Here is a 24,288-nt window from a genome sequence, read left to right as displayed (position 1 = left end):
GAAGAGCTAGAAGTCTGTCCAACCAGCCAATTGGTTTTCAAGTGGGCAATTTCTATTTAACTTTTTGGGATGGTTTCAGAATCTACCATGCTGCTGGTTTATTTAGGGCTAACTTTCCAGTTTGGATCTCTCCTGTGCAAGGATTTATGCCACACATTTGTGCTCTCTGGGGCTTTTGGGAAAGTCCTCAGTGTAGTGGCTTCAGAAGCTGCCATAGTTGTGCATTCTCTATTTGGATTACTCTGAATTTAGCTCTTTAATAGGTTCTAAAATGAAGCCTGTTGAGAGTCTTGCAAGTGAAAAGGACTAGCTTTTGGCCCAGGCAAAGAAGGCAGCAACATAGATCAGCAGTTTACCTGCTTTGTCTGGGCTAAGAGAGCAATAATCAGTTGCTTCAGCAGCCTATACAACCTGAAGAATCAGTTTGACTTGCTACTTGCATAACTTTGGCTTCTGGGGAAAAAGTTGAGGGATGGAAAGCAGCAGCAGAAAGAAACATGAGCAACAAAAGGAGCAAGTCCTTGTCTTCTCCTGGGTGTACTACGCAACATCAGAAGTAGCAAGCTTAGCCCCGTTTCAGCAGCCTAACAGGGAGGACAGTATCTGGCTGTAGTGGGAAGGATGGGGGAAGAAGAGCTGAAAGAGGGAAGAGAGGCATACCTGTAATCATCACTTCAAATGAACTTTTGCTGTTGCAAGAACCTTTATCACACCCCCCAAACAAGAGAAGGTTATGATCTTAAATCCCAATTTATTAATTAACAATGATGTACCTCTCTTTCCTAAGTACAAACAAAATAGCTGCGTTTGTTGACTGTGGTGCAGGATAATGAATGCTTTGCAAGACATTTCTAGAGATTTCCATGGCTTTCATACTCGTTTCGAGCCTTACGCAACTACATCTCCAATTACACTGTTGCTAGCTTGTTTTATTTTGTCATTACATCCCTTACAAGTAGAGCTATATTAGCCTATTTTTTGTAACTAATTATATTTGTTTCCCTGTTCTTGGAGCTCTCTTACACAACAGTCCAGTACTGGTTTCCAGTTATCTTTCAAATGTGACCTTATCTGGTTACTGTGGGGATGGTTGTCTTATTACTCTTCTATCTCAGACTGCCTGCATCTACCCACTCACAAATTTGTTTTCTTCCTTGCTAATTATTCTTAATGCATCCAGTCTTAGTGGAGGTTCAGAAGTTCACCAGCAAAATGCAGGTTCTCTGTGCTTTTCGAAAGGCTTCTGAGCAAGTTTAATACAATGGTGCGCCTGTGCATGCATACAGCATTAAGTGCTGCTAACACACGTGAACTGAAACTTCAGCATACACTGGGTAGAACCCAGGCATAATTTTTCATAAAAGTCCGAGTGGCTTCCACGAGCACCAGACTGCAACCTTCCTCTGCTTGACGATTTGTTCACGGCGCTGGGTCCAGTGGGAAGGCAGATAGCACTCAGGGCAAAAAGTACACAGCCATAGTCCTTAATGTTATCATCAGCACACATCGGAATGGATGGAGGCAATACTGAGGCAGGGGACTGTAGCCCTGACATCCCCAGAAAAATCTGTTTGTCCTGCTACATAGGAGGTAAACATAAAGGGCCGATAAATCATACAGAAAACTATTCACAAAATTATGAGCACTATTGACAAAATCATAATAACAACATTTCTACCCAGTTTCATCCGCCAAAACATTAATATGAGGCTCTTAACCAAGGAGTGTAAGTTTACTGAGGTCATCAACCTCCTGGGAGTGGAATCACTCTGCTTTCAAAAGCTTCTAACCAGAGATGATCCATTTAAACGTATCCCTTTATATTTACTGAAACTAGAAAGTGCACTAGAGTTAAATCCCTGCTAGACAATCACCTCTCCAGTACAAACCTACAGTCACCTGATGGTCTATTTTCCTTGATACTTTCATCTTTTATCCTGAACAAATGAAGTCTGAGGTTTTAAACTTTACTACTTTCTTCCGGATACTAGTACATTAAGATTCTGTGGCATCTTTCTCCTCAATATCTTATAGTAATACTTTTCAAGTACTTTCAGGTTATTTAAGACTCTTTATGACCCAAGCAACCACCTCAGATAAAAAATTATAATTGACTTTTTCCCAGATTTCCCCGCCCTGCCCCAGGGAGTGACCCGACATCTAAGGTTCTTTGCTTTATTTTGTTATTGCTCTTAGCAGGTCACTATACGCATTTTATAGAGGAAAAAGTCATCGTTAAAGTAATTTCACATAGAAGTCCTAGGTATTTTTAGGAAGTGGTAAATTGTCAGAAAATAAGGAGGGTTGGTTAACTGCACATGTTTTATACAGTCTAGAGGAAGTGAAAGAAAAAAGTAATTTATGTTTCTTGACTGTTGCTAACAGAAGTATTTGAAAACCACTGATATCAGCCTGTTACACAGAACTTAAGTCCTCTGAGTATCTTCTTATCAGAAATGGGTGATTTTCACATTGTTCAAAACCAGCATCCAGTTCTGCTCCTTTGGCCACAAAAAGCATTAAAAAAAAATCAAGTTTGTAACCCTATTAGCAGTTTATTCATTAAACTATAGGTCTAACTATTCTCTCAGGGAAAAAGTGCATGGAGCTACATACATTTCTTTGAGACACAGTTAGAGGCTTTCAGACTGATAAAGGTTTCTAAAAGTCCTAAAAATCAAACAGGTGGACCAGAACACAATGTTTTGAATGTGATAGTGGTGTCTCACATTTATTACATTTTGCCTGAGCACTGAAGAGTGCTTGGAAAGAGATGTAGGGCTCTGACTCACACACGTTACAGCAAACTTAACACACAGACTGTTCTGCCTTCTGCCAGCCGGGACAATGGAGTGTCCCAGCCACTGTGATGTAAAATCTCTTCAGCAGGCTTTATTTTCAGCTCAACAGAATAGCAGGGTGACTTTGTGCAATGGGCACTAACAGGATCTATTTTCTTCTTTGGATCAGGCACCACTACCCTTTAGCGTTCTCTTAGAGGAATAATTTTGCCTTTGAAGCTTGCATGTTTACTAACTCTCCTTTTGTAAGCCTTCAGCATATACATCCAGTTCCATCCTACACCTTCTCAACTGGAAAGCTATTTAACCCCAAGGAAGTCAGATCCCCAAATCACTGTCAGAACAAGCTGCTCTTCCACATCTTTGCAAGGCCACTGCATCCTGTTCCACATCCCTAGACATCCACAAAACCCCATGGCAAAAATCACCAATTTATGGTTTTGGGTCAGAAGCGGTGCCGTGTCCACACCTCAGCTACCACAGGTTACGCTGGAACAGCACAGTCAAGCCTCGGACAGGAGTTTATCTCCACAAACATTTAAGAACCTAGTAGGCCAATTCCACGAACGTGCTCTTTTCTCCTGGACCTACATCAAGGGTTGGTAATGTGGCTGATGGAAAAGACACCTACACATAGGGGAGTGTCCTATTAAAATATGTCATATGAATCTATCAAAATTTGTGTCAGAGCTGTAGTAAGAGGAACACTACTTGAGCCTACCGTAACCTAGAGGAGCTTAGTAATTTCTCATAGGAGGTCTCTATCAAAGCTGAGGAGAATAGTTTTCATTGCTGAGTCCCACAATTTCATGTACTGCCACTTTTTTCTGCATTTATACCTGAAGCTTCTGAAATTGATAAACACTAGATTTTCCAACGTGTGAAGACAGTATGTAGCTACAGCGGTTCCGAGAACTTTCTTTGCTGAGGCTAACTGCCCCTAGCTACCTCAGCTATTTAACTTAACATTTGTTGCACAAGACAAACTGGACAGTAAGTATCATTCTCACTATCCCACCCTGGAGCTTTCAAGCACGTCATCATGACTCACACAAGTACATGACTCGGGTAGATTAAAACATTTTGTATTAGAACAACACTTTGTAAGTGTTTTTAAGTTTAACATGTACAGGTCCCTGAACAAGATGGTGAAGGGTGAACAGGCCCTGATTCTCAGAGAGACAGCAGGCAAAGCCAGTGCAACAAGGAACACAAAATCCACGCAAGCTGAGGTAGCAGAACTTATGTGATACAGTAGAAAACATGTATAAAGGCTGAAGAACTCATCAGGGTTCCTGAAAGCAGCACACAGACCTTTTTAACACAGAAGTGTCCCTGACCTAACCAGAATATGTGAATTTAAAATTATTTAACTGAATTACTAATCCCTTGTATGAATTTCTGTTTATGAATGGATGCCCCTTTCCGGATTCAGCTGGTTTTTTTGGATTGATTGTTGCCTTCACCCATCACCACATTTCTTGCAAAGAATGAAGTTCTCTGTAAAATGTTGAAAACGCAGCCCGTAGCAGCATTACTCTGGCAAAATCTGATGGGTAAATCACATGATTTACCTTAAGCATCAAAATTAACCTGATTTATCTGAACTTCTTGAACTAGAGAATGGTCGTACGAATTGCTGTGTTGGCAGACCACTGCAAGCAGTGACTACTGTAAACAGCAGCGGCAGACAGCTGACATCTACTTCTTCCATTGGTACAGCTGAATCTAGGGGTATCCTGTACACTGTCCCATGGTGAACGATTTATTTTGGCTTCAAGATCAATTGACTAAAGCTAAACAGAAGCAAACTATTCTTATATCCTAACCAGGGTATGAACACTGAATTAGGAAAAGTCTGCCTATTGATGAGGCCAGTATATTCTAGCTGAAATCAGAACTCCACACCTTAAATCCCACACCTTCCTTATCATCCAGCTGTATTTCATGTTCATGCATCTGATTTAGTGAGGAACACGTATCAAATAAAAACTTCTCCAGATCCTACTTACCTATAAATGTTGACAATGAGCTCATAAGTGAGCACGAACAGAACAACCTTAAGGCTACATCTTGCCATTATTCTATAAGTTGAATGGCAGCAGAGATGGCCCAAATGTTTGATAGCCCAGGTGTTTGATAGCCGTTAGAGAAGCTTACACATCCCCAGGTTTGCTACGTGCCTTTGGCCTTTCTGATAAAATTGTGTAACTGTGCAGATAGTTGTCACTCACCTGGGGAAATTGTGTTATAGTAAACGACAAAACTGTCCTTGCATGCTGAAAATTTATTTAATAAAATACTGAAAAAAATCTCTCTTAATTGACCATTACCCTCCCCATTTTACTGTTTTGTTTTCCCTTATCGTCATACCCACTGGGTTGATTTTTGATAAAATACATTTTTGAGATACGAAGGCTAATGAGAAGTTCCTGCACTTGCCTCAAAAGTTCCACCTTTGAGTAGGAGGGAATCTCAACATACTCTGCTACAAGATACAAAATAGACTTTGGTGTGGTTGACTTAGAACATACTGTTGAGTCTTGTAATTTTATTTGATAGCTGCTAGTGAATTAGGTGAAAAAAAAAAAAAAAAGATGCCATGACTGAGAAATTGCAAATATATTCTACTGCTCAAGAAAAAAAAAAACAAACAGGAATTATAGTGATATACCTGTTCTTTGCTTGTGGATTCACAACTTTGTAGTCTCAAAACTGAACACACACAAAACAGGCAATACTATTCCAAAATAATCCTGTGAAAACAGTATTTTTTCTCTTCAGAGAGAGTCAGAGTTACATTTTTGTCTGTGGTATTTATTTCTTTTCCTGGTTGCCAGGACAAGGATATCCCATTTTTTGTGCTATGAAGTTATGTATGGATGTTAAGTGCTAGAGAAAATGCGTATTTAGGAAGGATGTAAGTCATGTCAGCAGCAGTTACAAAACTTAGGCCCAATTCAGCCTTATTTTGATCCCATTGTCTTATCATGTTTATATCTGGGGAAAACCAAGCCTGTATTTCAAGAAGCGGAGACAGTACTCATAACAGGTTCTCAAATTTTGCAAAAATGGCAAGCAGTAGCTTATTTAGATGAGTATTTCTTAGGTAGTATAAATCCATCTTGTAATCACCATGCGTAACACTGGCATGAACAGCATTGATGCAGGAACAAATACACTGGAACAAAGCATAACATGCATGAAAAAAAGTAGGTAACTATAAAAAGGAAGAAGCTGTGAAGTGAAAAGTTAAATACTTGTAAGCAAAGAGAGAGGAACGCAACTCCCAAAAATCGGATGTGAGAAAAGAACAGTGCACCGAGGAGAAAAGAGCAAGCTATGGCAAATTCCACTAATCTGAGGATCCAGGTGTTTGTGATTGTGTCTTTGTGACCACCATGCTTGATATACAGAAGAGTCCTTAGATTTCCCTGGTACGTAACTGTGACTTATCCAGAATTCAAGTGCAAGTCACACTTTCCAAAGGCCCCAGTATTCAGTGGCTACACAGATTTCCTTTCTAATCCAACTTCATACTGCAAGCTAGAACTGATCCTGTAACGCATCCCATTCTTTGAGTAGTAGCCTGGCTTGAATTGAGTGTTACCAGAAGGAAACAGCTCAGTCCTCTATACTTGTTTTTCACTTTGACTAAATTGAATCACCATAGTCTTCACAATCATACAACGAATAATTTGTTTTTCCCAATCTAGTGTGTTCACCACCTTCGCTTCTTATAGGATGAAAATTCTACAGTCATAATTATCCTTACATATTCCCACACTGTTCTGCAATTAGCACAATTCTAATACCAGGAATACTAGAATAAGCAAATCACCATAGATTTTACTTCTGTTTCTTCTACTTAGAGATAAACTTGGAGACTTTTTAAGGATGGGTAAATTCATGTTTGCAGTAGGAACACTATTAACCACAAGAAGCACAACAAAAGGGACTCTCCAAGAACTACTGGCCCCCATTCAGCATTTTGGGTTTGCTCCACTGAGCAAGAGTTGTTTGCCCACTTCCAGCAGGCAGTTTAACAGACCACGAATAGTCAAAATTAGGAAACACATTATCTTATGAAAAACATGCAAAAAGATAACCGGCTGCCAGAATCAGAACAGGTTAGCACCCAGGAATGAATGCTTAGTAACTGAGGACACCTCAGAGTCCCAGAGAAATCAATTCTGGGCATGGTTCTGTTCAATATTCTTTTTAATTGCTTCAGTGATGAGTTTGTTTATAAAATCTGCAGCTGACACAAAGCTAGCGGGACTTGGTGAACACCTTAGAAGAGAGGATTAGAACTGAAAGTGATGCTGAGAAAATGCAGAGAAGCTCAAAACCCATTAAGACAAGATTCAATAAAATCAGGTCTAAAGCGATACTCTTGCAAAAACACAAACACAAAACTGGGACCACCTGGTTAAGAAGCAAAATGGCAGCCTGTAAAAAACAAAGGTGAGAAAGAGATCAACACCACAGTGTGCTTCTCCTCTCCCTTAACATAAGACTTCAAACCAAACTCTGGAATTTCATGGACTACAAAATAAATAGGAGCACTAGCATGTCATCACTGTAAGCCAACCCACCTTTCTCGCACACAGACTTCAGTTTGGAATGTATTCAGAAAGACTCTTCAGACAAAAGAGATAACTATTCCCCCCTACTTAGCCTTGAGAAGATACCACCTGAATATTATCTTTTTGACACCACACTCACAAACACACCTTGAGAGTTTAGAGCAAATGAAACTACTTTGAGAGGGGCTGTATCTTTTAAACCTACAAAGACAGATGAACACTTATGTCTCCAAAAATAAAAGGCTGAGGGGAAAAGTGCACTAGTACCAAGCACATTCACAAAAGTTGTAGAACAGAAATTTTACTTTTAAATAAGAAAACAATTACATCTTCCATAAGAGAAGGAAAGACTCTAATCAGGTCTAATGATTACTTTGTTGCCAATCATATCAGGCTGAGAGGCACCATTTCAATGGAGTATGGCAGGCTCATAATATTACACACGGTGGATCAATAGATGGGGAGATAGAGAGTATCCTTCCCTCTAGGATTCATCTACTTCAGCAAAAGTACTTTTCCCAATACACACCAGATAAGGCATGAGAAGACTTTTGTAGGGAATACCAGCAAAACAAACACTTTCCAGCATTTCTTACCTCAGTGATTCACTTCATCACAGGGTTTGCCTTCACTGCTTAATTAAAAAGAAGTCTGCTTTTTCTGTGTTAGTTACCCAAGACACATGAACTATCTTGGTATAAAAGACAAAACGTTTCCACCTTACTGCAGTAAACTCATGGAAGCCAGTCTTATTTCTCCACCTGATGGTGATCTCAATGAACATACCTCACTGTAAAGCTGAAGTATCTTGCCTCCGCCCCATTTTCACCTTTGAAGGCTTTGATTAAAGTTCAAACAAGTATGCTTTTTCTGGCACACACAGTCCACCAAAGCAGCAGACATATGCAAAGAATGTTACGCGTTTCTATAAGGCAAGTCTTCAGTTTTCTCACTTATGACTTTCCTGAACACATAAAAAATCCTTTTGTTCTGTTTTGTTACTTATATAGAAACCTGAGCATGAAGCCATCTTCATAGAATGTTCTAGCTTAAACCCATTTTCACTGGCCACCTACTCTAAACAGTTGGACTTTGCTAGGAACTGGCTGAGGTGCTAAAAAAAAAAAAAAGACTCCTTTCTGCCATTTCTGCTAAGTTGGTAGCAAACAGAGAAATACCACCACAAGCTGTTACAGCAGAGGTTTTGAATTGGTAACGGTGAGGTTGCTGTAAACATCTGCAACTCCCTGGTGGTAATGACCTGCTTTTCATATAAGAGTGCCCCTGCAAGAGTCCCACCAACATATCTGTTTCTAAACAGTTTTAATTATATTGGTATCATTCCTCATATAAACAAGCTTTAGTTCCTCAACAAAATGGTACCTCTTCGCATCATGATACTTCATCCAGTTTGAAAACTTTATGTGCAGTTTTACTGTTGTCAGTGCCATCCAAAGCATTAATTCAGTTAAAGGTCCTCATCTTTTTTTCCTTTTGCTAACCTAGACAAACTAATGAGGGAAAAAACTTATCCTTTAACATGTGATTATTCACCATGGTTACATATGCACTATGTGTGAAGCTTCAGCCACTCAAGTCTCATATAGCAAACCCTTATTGACCCTATCAATTTCAGTAAAGATTTTCACGTCAGTTGAACATGACTGCCTTGACAAAAAACATGTTTTCCAACCCCTCAATACAGATTACAATGAGATTAAATGATACTTCGTCAAAATACAAAAAGATAAATCCTTCAGACTGACATAAGCAACATGTCCATTCAACTAGATTTTTTGTTGCCCCAAAATGAAACCAGCTTCTTCAGCCTTCCTAAAATAAACATAATTGTTAACAAAATATAGGTGCATTTATCCCAAAGTCAAGTGAACATTTTTTCTTTTGCCCAAAAGATTGATTTCATATTCCTTTTTTCTTCTCTGTATGCCTTTCACCAAAAAGAATGGCTTGACCTGGTTTAGAACCGTTTGAGTGCCGCCGAGTCAAACAAGCAGTTGAGCTGCCTTGCAAGGAAGCTTCCTCTCCATTATTTCAGGCTTGTTTTGTCTTCTGGAGAGAGAAAAGGCTAAGGGCCCTCAAGCTTACTCTGGGGAATAGTGGAGAAGAAAAAAAAAAAAAAAACAAACCGCCTAATGAGAATTACAGCAGGGTATGAAGGAAAAAAAAAAAAAAGGAAGAATCTTTTTACCACCTTCATTTCCATTAGCATAATTTTCCAAGAATGTTAACTACATTCCTTTAGCTCTAAGACACCTGGTTGCAACTCATAGTTTAAGACAAAGCTAACCCCAAAATCAGTAAATTACTCGTGGATCAAGTGTTTTACCTAATGATACTGGGTATTTTGTACACACAGACTTGAATATTTCAATTTCTTTGATTTTGTTCCGAAGTAAATATTTTTTCACAGACAATGGTGAACTGAAAATATAGCCTTTTAAACGTTTTATTTGTTCACTGGATACTTAGTGCTGTCCAGTTTGCACTAATTCTTACATACTTATCTTTCAGCATTTTGGTAGTCACTTTACATAACAAATAAGATGAAGCTAACGACTAAGTAATAACGCCTTGGAAAACTACAGAAACAGTGGTAATTAGCACTGTATAGCCAGCATTGTAACTTGGTGATTACTGGTCCTATTCAACCAACAGAGAAAGCACCAAGCTTAACAGCACGTAAACAATAGCTGTCACTTAATGACCACAAAGTGCATTTGGTGCTCCCAGCATTGCTTCAGGTCCTTAACTACTCCACCTGGGCACAGCAGAGGAACTTCAGGTTAAAATACTGTCACCTGCGCTTCTGTGGTAGCTAGCAATTTTAATATCGAAGTACACCTTTTTACTCCATCGTACAAAGTGAAAACCCCCAATAAGAGAGTTACGTTAGCTTCAGAATAGCAAATACCTCCCATACGAAGAGATAAAAAAAAAAGGCCATTACATATGACACCACCTTTTTTTTTTTGTTTATTGTTGATTCCACAACTGATGTTAAAAAAAACCCCAACCCTCAGACTGGCGGGCCCATTACTTTAATGAAGTACTTAAACCATTTGTTACATAAACAGGTATAGCTTCGGCAAACAACGTGAGAGGTCTGCCGCGCTTGGCTGAAGATCAGGTAAACGGTTTGCAGCATTAAAATAATAATAATAAAATACAGCACCAACACGCGCAGTTGAAAACTGTACTTCCAAACCCACTGCTAAGCTAAAAGGACGGAAGCAAACAAGACGGAACAAACATAATCGCGCTGTTTACCCTTCCTACCCCTAAGAAACACGAGATCCACCTCCGCTCTTCACACAGCCGTGTCATATCTGGCGACTGCTTCAACAGCCGCCTCCAGACCGGCGGCAGGCAGCAGCCAGGTCCTGCGAGAGGGCCTGTGGTAAAGAACGGCCCGCCAGCCCCGCCGGTGCCTCCGCGCCGCGGCCGCCGGCAGCGGGAGCAACCCGCCCGCCCGCTCCGGCTGCGACAGGCCGCTCCGGCTGCAACGGCCTCGGCAGCCTCCTCTCGTCCACTACAGCACCCTCTGCCATCGGAGACCGGGGTGTAAGTTGCGGGATGAATGACAACGCCCTTCCATGCCTTCCCCCCCCTTTTTTTTTTTTAAAGGCAGGGAGAGAGCCGCCGCCCCCCCTCCCCCCCCCCCCCCCCTCGGGTACAGGAGACCCCAAGGCCCGCCAGGCCGGCGGCTCCTCCCCGCCCCAGCGGCGGCGGGCTCGCCCCGGCAGGCCGAGGCAGCAGCGCGGCGGAGTTCCAGCAGCTTCTTCACCTCTCCCCAAACTGCTCCCGCGACTACCGCCGCCTCACCCTCCTCCCGGAGGGCGCTCCCGTCCCTCTCCTCCCCTCCCTTCCCCTCAGCACAGCCGAGCTGGGGAGGGGTGAAGGGGCGCGGAGCAACGGAGAGCGGCAGCCGTGTCCGCCCCGCCGCCCCTGGGCCAGCACGGGAGCGCGACCCTGGGCGCGCGCGCACCCACACAACACTCCCCACCCGCCACGCTCCTTGCACACCTCCTCCCCTCCTCAACGTCTCGATTGAGCGACGGTTAGCCGGCGCCAATAGGACCGCCTTTTCGGTGCAGAGAGGCGGGCACGCCCTCACCGGCGGACCAATGGAAAGGCCGCTTCCTGAGCGGTGGCGTCGGTGAGGGGAGGCGGCTGGAAGGGGGCCGGAGGAGGGGCAGGAGTTTAGGAAGAGGAGGGAATGGCTGTCATCGGTGAAGTCATGTTCATAATCTAGTCCCTCGCTCCGGTTCCGGACTCGGGTGACTCACCGAGGGGGAGAGGAGCGACATCCAGCGCGACGCTCCTCCCGGGCGGAAGGTAAATATAACTTACAACTCGGTCCGCCCCCCCTTCCACACCCTGCCAGCCCCGCTCCGCTCCCCGTCCCTGGCACGGCAGTGCCTGCGCCGTCCTTTATTGTTGGTGATCGTGCCGGTACGCACCGTGCCCACCTTCCCTCCCCTTCTCCGCGCACGTCCCCGCCACCTGCTTCTTCTTTCTCCTCCCTCCCTCCTCCCCCCCTTCTCCGGCGCCCGGCCCTCCCCAAATATTTATAACCCCCGGTGGGTGGAGAGAAGAAAGTTTTGATCCGGTATTTCTGGAATAATCACGATGCAAATCTCCGGGGTGTGGGGGGGGGAACAACAAAAAACCCACGGCGTCGCCGGTGGCTGACTTGTGAGTCAGCGGCAGCCGCGGAAGGGACGGGCGAGCGGCGGGCCGCCCTGCCGGCGCCTCGGTAGCCGCTGTGCCGCGGTGCGCGGCGTGTGTCACCGGCGGGCTCGCACGGCAACAACCGCCAGCCCGCCGGGGCACCCCCGCGGTCCTGCCGCCGAGCCAGTGTGTGGCGGACTCCGGGCGACGCGACCGGGAGAGAAATAGATCCGGGGGAGCGACCATCGACAAATTCCGTGTCGTCCGTGAACCCCCCCCTCCGGGGCACCTCGGCGGGCCGGGGAGGGGGTGCCTCGCCTGCTGCCACGCCGGCTGTGTGGGCCGCCCGGTGGGCTACGTTTCGGGGGTGGCAGGGTGAAGTTCACGGTGCCCGGCGGCGGGGTTGTTTCTCCGCGGTGGCACAGGCTGGCGTAGACCCGGCCGAGGAAAGGGGAAGTGGGGAGGCAGGAGGAGGGAGGAAGATGGTGCGTGGGGGAGCAGTCTTGCCTGTTGAGAGTAGCGGCATTACCCGGCAGAGGCAGGGAGGCCATGATCCGGATAATCTCCCCGCCTGCCTGTCACAAGCACCACACACACACACCGGGGAGGGGGGAGGAGGTGGGGGCTGGGACTTCGCCCGACAGGCTGCGGCTCCTGTTGCTTTTCAGTCTCTGTTTATAACTGTGCAGTCACTCCCGCTGTAAAGGTGTCGCGATTTACTTCCCAAAATAGGTTGTCTCCTCCCGCCCCCCCCTCCCCCCCCCCGGTTTTCCATGCAGAAATCGTGTGTCGTGTGTGTGTCCCGTCCTCCCCCTTCTACCCCCCCCCCCCCCCCCCCCCCGCCTTGCAGCAGTCGGCGAAGCGGAGTAGCACAAAACATGCGCTTGCAATTTTGTAATCGTCTTCCAAGCAAAAAGCATTTTATTTCCGGTGTGCGCGGAAATTTTTTTTTTTTTTTGATCGGGTCGGGCGGGAGCGAGGATGCGTACACACGCGGATGCTCAGGTAGGGGCGGCTCGTCTGCCCCGTCGGGAGAGGGGGACGGGGCGGTGGTCGGCACCTGGAAAAGTTCTCTCCCCTACCGGAGGCGGGGGCAGGCAGCGGGGCCGCGGCTGCAGCCAGCTCCCGGGCGGGGCAGGAGGGCAGCGGAGCCCGTCCCCCGGGCTTCCGCGGGGGAGAGGGAGGCGGTGGCAACCGCCGGTGGCGGCCGGGGGGGTGGTGGGGGTGGCAGCCTTTCCTGTCCCTCTGCCCCAGCGAGAGGCGGCAGCGGCGGAGGATCAGAAAGTCACCGCCGCCACACACAAGCGTACGGACATGTTTGGTCGGCGTGACATGGTGGCGGAGGGAAGGAGCGGCGGGGGAACGGGCCCAGCCCAGCCCTGAGGCGTGCCCCGGCTGCTCGCCTGCCTGTCGCCGCCGTGCTCCCCCCGTCCCCCCCCCCCCCGTCCCCCCGCCGCAGCCCCGCTCCGCCGTCGAGGTACGGGGCCCTGCGCGGCCCGCCGCCGGGAGCGGCGCAGCCATTGCTTCGTGGAGGGGAGGGGGAAGGAGGCAGCTGGGCTGGAACCCCAGGCAGGGGCGTTTTAGAGCCTGTCGGCCGGGGCGAAAACTTTCCAGAAAGGCCGGAGGAGGAAGGCGGAATAGGGTCCTGCTGGTTGTGGGCGATCGCCCCGGGGGCCGTTTGCGGGGCGGGGGGGGCGGCGGGCGGCGCCGAGGCCTACGGCAGGGCCGGAAGAGCCGCGCGGCGCTGCCGAGGCCGAGCGGGGCCACGGAGGGAGCGGGCCGCCCCCGCCGCCGCCGGTGCGGCGGAGCGCCCGAGCACCCGGCCGAACGTGTGGGGCCGCGGCTCCCTCACGGCCACGTTTCGTTACGTCCGTGGTGCGGGGGGAAATGGAGATTTTCATTCTGTCTCCTCCCACCTCCAAATTTATGATGGTGGAACAACAAGCTGCGGACGGCTGGAAAAGTTACAGCTCTTCTGAACTCGAGCTGAAGTTACTGTTAACTGTTGTTTTGGGGTTGTTTTTTTCTGTCGTTTGTTTTGTTGTTTCCCCCCCCAAGTGTGCATTATGGTTAAGTAAAGAGAGTGGTTAAATGTCGGCATGACTGCATAGGTCGCACCGAAGTTGGTTTTCCTTGGTGTCTGCTGCTTATGTTTGATACTCAGACTTTCCAAACTTTAGGTGAACGCTGTTCTTCGTAAGAAGTCTTTTGATTAATATTTTAGATAGGTAATTAAATAAGCAACTGAAGAATTGAAGCTATATAAAGGCTTTTTTTTTTTTTACTTTTACTATTTTAAATATTCTGCACGTTTTCTGTAAAGCTGATATGAGATCTATGACACGACATTGTTCTGCTTGTATTCTTTTTGTTGTGTTTTAGATTTCTGCAGCGTTACTTGGTTTTAACCTCAGCCCCTAAGACCCGGAATATAAACATTGTACCAGAATTTAATTCCTTTAGTAGTATACCATTTATGTGTTCGGGCTGGGGCAGTCTCTTCTGTGTAAGTTAGTATTGTGGTGCAAATAAAGGCACGCTTTCTCTTTGGGAACCTAATTGCCCTGTTACTGTCTTTGACTTTGTTTCTTTTGTCCTTTTGTTATTCGAAGGAAAAAAGCGGTGTACCAGAAGAATAGGATTGAAGGCAGATTTTTATGCTCATATATATCAGTGATAGAAAGCAAAAAGGTTGTGTCGATAATGAGCATTTGAAAATAAATCCAGAGTTAAGCGTATCACACAGCATATATGGACTTGACAGAGGTGAGAGTAAAGCTTCATTAAATACAGTATTTCTCTCATGAGTTATGTCTCAGCTTTAGCATTGGTATTTCTGTGGTGTTTCATAGAACATGCGCCAGAAGAGTGTTCAAAGCAGTCTTAGATCTTTTCTTTTGTTCATTTCTGAAGTGGTCTGTGAGCGTTTCTTGTCAAGTTTGAAAAATGCTTTCACCAACACCTGAGGCTTGAAAATTGACAAGAGAAAAAGTGCTCCAGCTATTCTTACATTAAATGTGTTCTTGAAAAAGGTCTATATGAAATTAATATCTGCAAATCTATTTTCTCAATTTTGTTGGACTTTTGAAGTTAAGGTCAGAATGTGCACAGTAACAACTTCAAAAAATGTCTGCGTTTGCACCTCCGGTTTTCATGGTCCTGACTAGTAATACTCCTGTGAACTAGTGATCCTTTTAAGAAGGAGAACTTTCATTCTTCATATGACTGGGAACATTTTTGGAAATTACTCGTTAAAATGCCTAAAATATTTTTTGTGTTTTGTGCTGCAATTGAAGTTCTCTCTATATAAGGACTATTTCCTGGACCTCCACCTCTTTTGAAGGTAATCTGTTTAGTTTTTTATTTGTTTGGTTCTCTAGTGGAGTAGTAAACACAACGTTATGACATAAAGATTGCTTGTCATGAAAATGGCAGCAACATTATGACATGAAGATCACTTGTCATAAAATTGGCAGTAGAGAAGAGCTTATGCCTTATTTGCAAGAGAAAATAAGGAATGATGAATAAGGGAAAGAAGTAAGGCTTACTCAAACACAGCTTAGGTAGTTTGCAAATATAGCAGAATCAGAAGACTAATACTGAAAATTTTTTTATTTGTTTCTGACACATGCAAAGTCATAACTTCTTAGGCATTAACATTTTCCTGTTTGTCTCTACTTGGTAGGGAATATTTCCTATGTATCACTGCAGGGTGTGAGCACCCAGGTGGATCATTTAGAGCTGGGACCTTTGGGGAAAATGTTAAAAATAAGTTTGTTGTTGCTGAAGTGACAGCTTTTTCGTATCTGCACTGATATTTTACCATAAGTAACTTGTATTTAAAACAATCTCTCTTCTTTCTTCACTTCTTCCCCATTTAAATAAAGATGAGGCCTGTCAGTAGTATAGTGAACTCCTTTCCTTCTGCCTGCCTCTCATTATGGCTTTTGTTTTTGAGAATCTAATGAGAAGATCATGTGCAGTAACTGTGATTAATTCCTGTAGTAAAGGTAACGGTATGGAAACTTAATCTGTAACCAGTCAGTGCTATCACAAGTCGGTTTTCTGTGCCCAAAACATACAGTGGAGTTTACACATGTAGCCAACATGGACTTGATCTTGGGCATTGTCTGCCGAGACTGTGCCTGTGGGGTGAAACGGCAATTAAACTGATGGCAGCTATCTGCCCTTCTGTTTTCCTGAAGGCTAGTGCCTTCTGCTGCAAAGCCCTCAGAAATGATCATATGTCTGTGCTGTAGCCTCTTCATTGAAAAATCTGGCAGCATAGCTTAGTCTAACTTGCGTGAACTCTGACTTGTGATGATGCCTTTTGACTGTCTGTAGTACGTTCAACCTTCAGCTGTTAGCCAGTCATGTCTTGATGCTGATTTTAGTTTTTCATAACAGGGTAGGCTGTAAGTTAGAGTAGTTGAGAAGTTACTTTATGGAAAACTGAAACAGCTACACAGTAGGAATATGAATTTCTGTGAGACTATCTGTAAGGGGTTGAAGGTGGGGGGTATTAGGACTATCATCCCGAAGTAAACTATCTCTGCATGCAAAAAGATGCTATATGACTCCACAGTGAAGTTTGTGGTGTAAACACACTGCCTGTTCTGATGATTCTGCTGGGGTGCATGCAGACGGTCTTTGATAGACAGCTAGACATGTGGCTGAAGCACTGTCCAGAGGTTTTTGTCTCTGGCCTAAGTGTCTGGATAAGCAATTACAGTGCAGCATTGCTTATTCTGTGGTTTTCAGTTTAAACTGCAAATTCCTTTCCAGAAGGTTTTGAAGTTACATGCATGAGTATGCAAAGGCAGAATCTCTCAGCTGTTAGTGTGTTTGGCTTCTCTTATGTGAACCAAATAACTCTGGTTTATGTTAGTTGAAGATTTGACTCTTCTAACTGATTTTTTGCTGTTTCATGTAAACCTCTTTATTGATTGAATTATTGTTTGATGAAATGACAATAGTTAAATCCTGATAAATGTGTCCTGTGGGGTTGTACAATAGAAAACAGTGATTTGCTTCTAAGTATTGTAAGTTATTTGTTTTAATTATGATAAGCTGCTGTCGTTATTAGTTAGTTCTTAAACTTTGGACATCTTCATTTGTTTATGGTTAGCAGATTAAGCAAATACTACGAATCACTGACAGTATAATTTCATGTTTTCTGTGGTAGTGTAATAAAGGTAATTCATTTAGCCTGTAGCGTATCACAGTTTCACAGTGTATCTTTTCAAAGTCACCTGTGAATCACAACTTCAGTTGGAGATGTGTGGGGAGAAGTAGACTAATGATTTTTCTGTGAAGGCAAAGTTGCAGCCTGCTTTGCAGTGTGTATGTGGCTGTTCTGGGGGTCCGTGTTTCCTTTTCATCAGATCTAAGTGGTAGAGTTTCACTACTTTCCGCTACCTATCCAAGGCAGGGGATCTGGTCAAAACATCCTGGTTAAAGTTCAACTTAGGTTGAGTCAGTCATGGAAGGGCAGAAGTTATATTGGATGGTGAAAGGAAACAGAAGAATTATAAGTTAGTACTGCTCCATTTGTTCCTAGAGTTGGTGTGTGCCCTGTGTCAATGCAACCTATAATCTCTGAACCTTTTCGGGTGTCCAGCTGGTCTTGAATTCCAAGGTATGGAATGCAGGTGGTTTTTAACCTGCTGCGTTTTAGTTTTGGATCTACTAATATTGCATACTTTGTTCATGTGAAGAAAGTCCGTGCCTTTGTTATGTTTGGGTTTGTAGAAGTTTATACCAACATATGTGTAGTGTGCTTGGATGTTGTGGGTCCTGAAACACTGAACTGACAGAGACCCTATTGTAAATGAATTAGCTACATCTACAAAACCTTCTAGGTGCATAGAAAGTTACCTTGACAATGATAGATTTCTTTCCCTCTCTGTCTCAACTCCAGTGTGTCCAGCAGAGGTGGGGAAATTCTCTGAGTCCACAGGAAAAACTGTGTGATTCACCACAACTAATTCAATCCCCTCTAGTTCTATTTGGGGCTGTTCACAAAAGACATTTGGTGCTGTTGGTGTAAATAAACCTATGAAGTGATGAGGGATTACAGTTCAAGAAGAGATATGTCTTATTTGAAGTCATGTGGATAACACTACTCCCATGAGGGTTTTGAAGAAATTTTAAGATTGGACGCTTGAGAAACAATTAAGACAGCATGTAGTCATTGAGAATCAGGGCCAGCAGCCTTATAATTTGGGACAACGAGATGGAAACTTGTTGTTTTTTTTCATTTTATTAAAGTCCTTATAATCTGTTAGGGTAATTTTATTTTTTTTCCTTCCCTCCCCCTCACTTTGTAATTCTAACAGGCACTACTCAATAAAAAGCAGTCCAGACAAAAGGGTGAACACTGGCTTTGGCAGGGAGTTGGCTTCATTTTGCTTATTTCATTATAGGCACCAGAATTTACCCAAACTAATACCGATGTTATCTGGATGGAGCATGGCCACTGTTGCACCTGTTGTCTCTGTAGAGTTTTGCTTTGACTTTAATGAGACTTTTATGAGGGCCTAGAGGAATTAGTTATCTAGCTGTTACTGAATTTTAATGAGAGCAGAGTGCCTAAATTCTGTGTTTCTTAATACGATCTCAGTCTTAGTAAACATGAACAAAGCTATTTTTGAAACATGTTAAATCATAAGTTTTTTAGCAGTTCTGTTTTGTGACCAGATCCTTAGTTGGGAGGGCCATGTATAATGTGTTCTGGTTTATGGCAGTGGCTGTTTTGTTTTTTTTATTTTGTATACTACTATTGCCAGGGAAAATTGCTTTGTCTCTTTATGTCCGTGGGCATCTTTGGACAGGACTTATTACTTGCATTCAGGTAGTATTTTCCAAGATTTTGTATTTCCCTGATCCTGATATAGATCTTACAAGTTACTTTTTTTTTTTTTTTCCATAGAAGTATGTTCTTTGATGTACAAAAATCTCTGAATACAAATCTGTTTTAAGACAATTCACAATTATGTAAGATTGGGTGAGTTTATCTGCTCTTAAAGAAAGATAATGAAAGGACTTGATGTGGTGTAAAGGGTGCAACATTCCCCTCTGGTAGTTACTGTTTCTCACAGGTTGGGTACTTGCTAGCTTATTAAAAAGAATTAAATTTTCCAAATTTGCACACAGGACATGTTTAATGTATATGTAAATGGCAGTGTAGCTAGTGGAGCTGTAGGACTGGAGCCAGTTAATTTTTATGACAACTGCAAGTTGAATTTGAAATAGAGGTGAATAGAGGGGGAGATTTTGTTACCCATTTAAAAGTATAGGTGTAGCTAGAAGTCTTTTGTGAAATAGGTTATTTTAGGATTCTTTATACTGATAGTAGTTCTGTAATTGATTGCGTTGCGGTTCTGTATACATTTTTCTGGATGCTGGTGGTGGTGCTGGGTTTTGCCTTGTTACATGGACTGAATTTGGCTTATAATGTGCAGAGAGAGTCAGCTGCGAAAGTGTCAGTCTTATATTTTGTAACGTAATGATTGACTCATATAAAAACTCTTTGTTGTGTGGAAATGTCTGTTGTCCTTCATACAGCCAAACTGTAGGCCTCTTATAGGAAGTGATGGCATGGTGTACACAGTTGTGAACATTTGATAACTTGACTCCTTTTGTGGTAATGTCATGGGATTGTGGGTGACTAATTAGCGACTATAGTGTTTTGTTTTGAACAGAGAAACTTCATAGGCATCTCCCTGTTTTACCTTGCAAGGAAATAGTATCCCAAAGTAGCTTATTTCAGTGAGGATACTTTATTTTAAATAAGTTGAGCATTGTTCTAATTTGTTGCTTTTACTCAGAAGAGTGTAGTAGCTGTTACAACAAAAAGAAGTTTATAAGCAAAAGCTATTAAGCCAGTTTTGGTCTTGACAGAATGATGAGGTAATTGGGGGTAAATAAGTGAAAATGGTCTTGCTATAGTAGCATTTTATCTTCTGTGTGCATCCTGGTAAGTAAATACTCTTGGGCCTAAATGAAAAAAAAAAAACGATCAGTTCTATAAGCTCTGAACTCCCTGATGGCTAGCAGTAAGCACCAGTCCACTTTTATTCCAACGTGTCTTGCAGATGGGCCCTCTTTCTGCTTTGTTGAGAACCTTGGGAGGGTGCTTAGTTTTTCTTGAGTGTCTGTTTCTTAATTTGACTACAAGCCAGGTTGTTTACAGTATTACAGTGTGGCTTTGTATGAGCAGTGTCATAACAGGGTTACACCACTTATTCATGTTAGAAAGTAATTACTGCTGACTATGGATAGTGATAAACCCAGAAGTAGAAGGTGGAACACTCTCCTGTGATAAATTCTGTAAGGAGAGAGGCTGGGGCAGGGAGTTGTCTTAGGTCTTGTAATGTACCGTTACATTGTAATTACCTTGTAATGTACCAAATTAGAATACTTTTTAATAAGACTCATTTTTCATTGTACTGGCTTTGCTATTATAGGCTGAGTAATCATGGGCAGGTAACTTTACTATAAAATTACACCCAAAGTAAATAAAGGGAACAGGCTGACCCCATCTAACGGTCAGCTACTGCTGAAAGTGGTGATCCTACTTGCTGGCACTGGGACTCATCTGTCCTTTAAGCAAGTCAGTTCAGTAACCTGGATCACTAGATGGTTTGGTGTTTTTTTTTGTGTGGCTTTTTTTTTTTTTTTTAATATAGGGTTACTTCTCTGCCGGCTTAACTGCTCAAATAATGAGATTGCTGTGTGATCAAGCCCATGAAAATGCTGCTGTTGGGAGTAGGGAATACCAAGAAACATGACTGATCTCGTTGGCAGCAGCTAACTATCAGTTTTGTAAAAATATAGCATCTGTGTTACAATACTCCGACATTAGTAAACAAAAAGTTCCCAATATTAGACATTAATAAAAGTTCTCGGAAAACTGAAGAATGTTTCAAGCCTGTAGCATGCATCAATTTGTTCTACTAAGGACACAGAAATAAAAATATAATAATAGTTGGTTTTCAAGCCTGTAAAAGCCTGTCATTTGTTCTTGGGGCACTTACTGTTCTATAAGCCACTTGAGCTGTACTCTTCTGGTTTGTGACATCAGCAGAACCCCTCAAGTGAATTATAACTCTGCAGTCTAAAGTAGTTGTCTTTTTTCTGTTGCCTGTTTCATTTGATATTGTGATTGCATACAGAGATAACCAGAGAGGTCCTACATTGATATCTAAGTTTTTAAATAAAAGTCAGAAAATAGTCTTAATAATCCTGTTAACACTTGTTTTGCTGCATTACCGTGAATTTTGTAAGTACCAATTTCAGTGCAGTCACATCTGTTTAAGAAGAGATATTTGAACACATGTTCAGAAAGTGTGCAGATGTTGCAGAGGTGCCCAGCTATCTTCCCTGCCTTTAGTAGTACTGTGCTTGACCCCACGTGATACATCTGATGATTACAAGTCAGTTGAGCTACCATTGTCTCTGGTAGATGTTTCTCATAGCATACCAGTTGCTTTGTTCTGTGAGTAACACGTAAACATCTAGAATTTGACTTAACTATCAGAATCGTTATCCTTCTAGTGGACTTTTAGAAGGATGGTCAAACTGATGTGCAACTTTAAGGATCATTTAAGTATTTTCTGCTGATGACTTCTTGCATGTGTACGTGCGTGTGTGTAATGACTGCCAGTAGATTTTATTACATTTTTTCAATGCCCCTAAAGTCACATAGAAATTCTGTTTTTGTTTTGTTTTGTTTTATTAGACCTATTCTGCTAATTGAAAAGGAGACAGAAAATAGATGTCCACGCCTACAGACCCTGGCACCATGCCTCATCCTGGTCCTTCCCCTGGACCAGGACCTTCACCTGGACCGATTCTAGGACCTAGCCCAGGACCAGGGCCATCTCCTGGCTCAGTTCACAGCATGATGGGGCCAAGTCCTGGTCCACCCAGTGTCCCACATCCAATGCCGACAATGGGGCCTACTGATTATCCACAGGAAGGCATGCACCAAATGCATAAGGTAATAGTTTATTACAAGTGAACCTTTTTTTCCTAGAGCTCTCTCCACTGATTAAAAAGACTACTTAACACTAGATTTAGACCTGCATAACTGCTATTACACACATCTGCAAAAGAGCAGCTACCCTCCCACTTCTGTCTTTATTACTAAAGATGATGCATATGTCAGATTAAACATAGTTTCCTCGTTCTTAGTAGAATACTTCAAACTGTAGTGTTAGTAGTTTGCCAGTCTTCATTTGTAAACTGTACTTTTCAGGAAGATAGGCATTACTAGGGGAAAAAAAGGAATTATAGCGTTAAAACCTTACGATAGACCATGCTAACTACTTTTCTTTTCCTTTTCTCTTTTTCTTCTTGTCTGTTTGGCTGTATCTTTTGTTTTTCTGGGGTGATTTTTAATTTTGTATGGATTTTTAAGAAAATTAATATTTTTAACTCTCAGAGTGCTTGTGCTTAAGAATTTGTTTATTCTTCCATGTTGATGAAAAAACTAGTTTCCAAGTTATTTTATAAAGGCTGCATCTTACTAAGGAATTTAAAACTATATAATATAGAACATGAATTATTGGACTTCAGTGGTTGTTGTCATACACTTAAAATGACACGTGTGCTTAGACTATCATTAATGTCTTTTGCTTTAAGGAAATATTTGCCCGTGTGGTGTTTCCTTTATGAGAACAGTCTCTTTATGTATTGTCATTTTTATTTGTTTATGTACCAGAGATTTAGAACTTAAGATAATTTCAATTTCACTGATGTTCTACTCTCAGAAATATGCAGTGACAGATTGCAGAGCCAAGATACTGAAAACATTTTGGTAACTACTGTTGATTCCACATGGAATTCTTATATGCACATAGAAAAAAAAACAATAAAAAATTAGTTTTAAAGGAATATATTTTAATTTTCTCATGAATTGGCAACTTTTTCATGTGGTTTTTTGCCATTTTCACATATGGGTCAGTTTTCTTTGTTAAAACAGTGTCCAGTCAGTAGGCACATGACACCACCGTCTTTTGAGTGAAGAACCACATCATTAAAATTTCTAATAGCACAAAGACAGCTGAAGTGAAGGAGGTCATGATCCGGCTGCCCATTTGTACTGAACTGTTGTAATTTCTGAGAGGTCAGTACATTCAGTAACTAAAACTTTTGCATTTGAATCTTGAAGCATGTATTTAGCTATTAGCCAGGTTAGACATTTGCAATTGGCATTTCCTTGTTTGTGAGGTTAGTTACAGCCCAAGCTTCCATTACTTGTGTGAATGCCCCAGACTTCATAGACAGCCAGAGTTTTTGCATCCTTCAGTGCTCTTATTTCCTTCTGTTTTTAAGAGATTCCATAGCCGCAGAAGAAGAGCGTGGCACCAGGTATTTTCCATTAGAATGGTTGAATGCTCTATACACTGTTTTTAACTGCTATATCCTATTTCACCTTGTGTGTTCTTCAGGCACTATGCTATATTATCATTAGAAACAAAACAACAAATGTCATCCCACAAAGTTTTTTTCAGAGACTTTAGAAGCATCTCAGAAGTTCTGTGAGCCAGAGTAAGAATTCTCCCGTTGAGGTGGCATTGAAATGTTTTGAAACACGCACCAAGAACGTGAAAAGTCTGGATAGCTAATTCAATGATGACCAGTCAGTATAGTTGTAGTAAAATTACTTTCTTTTTCCTGTGCCTTGATTCTGATAATGGAACACAGGCTGTAATTTCACAAGTTTTTATTTTAGTAGCAGCAGCCTTGGTGACGTCTAGGTTGCCATGTCACTGTGTCCAATTCTGGGCTCCCCAGTTCAAGAAAGACAAGGAACTATTGGAGAGAGTCCAGCAGACGGCTACAAAGATGGTCAAGGGACTGGAGCACCTCTCTTACGAGGAAAGGCTGAGAGACCTGGGTCTGTTTAGCCTGGAGAAGAGGAAACTGCAATGGGATCTCATTGATGCTTATAAATAGCTAAAGTGTGGCTCTCAAGAGGGTGGCACCAGACTCTTCAGTGGAGCCCAGCAACAGGACAAGGGGCAACGGGCACAAACTGAAACACAGGAGATTCCATCTGAACACGAGGAGAAAATTCCTTACTTGGAGGGTGACAGAGCACTGGAACAGGCTGCCCAGAGAGGTCATGGAGTCTCCTTCTCTGGAGATATTCAAAAGCCACCTGGATGTGTTCCTGTCCAGCCTGCTCTACCTGAGCC

At 42.9% G+C, this 24,288-nt stretch overlaps 1 protein-coding gene across 1 annotated transcript in view; it reads left to right on the top strand.

Annotated features, from left to right (window-relative positions):
- Window positions 1-11,624: 11,624 nt before the first annotated feature.
- SMARCA2 (SWI/SNF related BAF chromatin remodeling complex subunit ATPase 2) overlaps window positions 11,625-24,288 on the top strand; it is a 118,984-nt gene continuing 106,320 nt past the window's right edge. Inside the window, exons 1-2 of the mRNA XM_082496967.1 lie at window positions 11,625-11,746; window positions 21,825-22,085. Coding sequence (XP_082353093.1) covers window positions 21,861-22,085 — 225 coding nt within the window. The 5' untranslated portion in view covers window positions 11,625-11,746; window positions 21,825-21,860. The remainder of the gene's footprint in view (window positions 11,747-21,824; window positions 22,086-24,288) is intronic.

This window comes from Vanellus vanellus (assembly GCF_965231255.1).
Source record: "Vanellus vanellus genome assembly, chromosome: Z".
In the NCBI taxonomy this organism is placed as follows: Eukaryota; Metazoa; Chordata; class Aves; order Charadriiformes; family Charadriidae; genus Vanellus; species Vanellus vanellus.
This window is presented reverse-complemented; position numbering and strand designations above follow the sequence as displayed.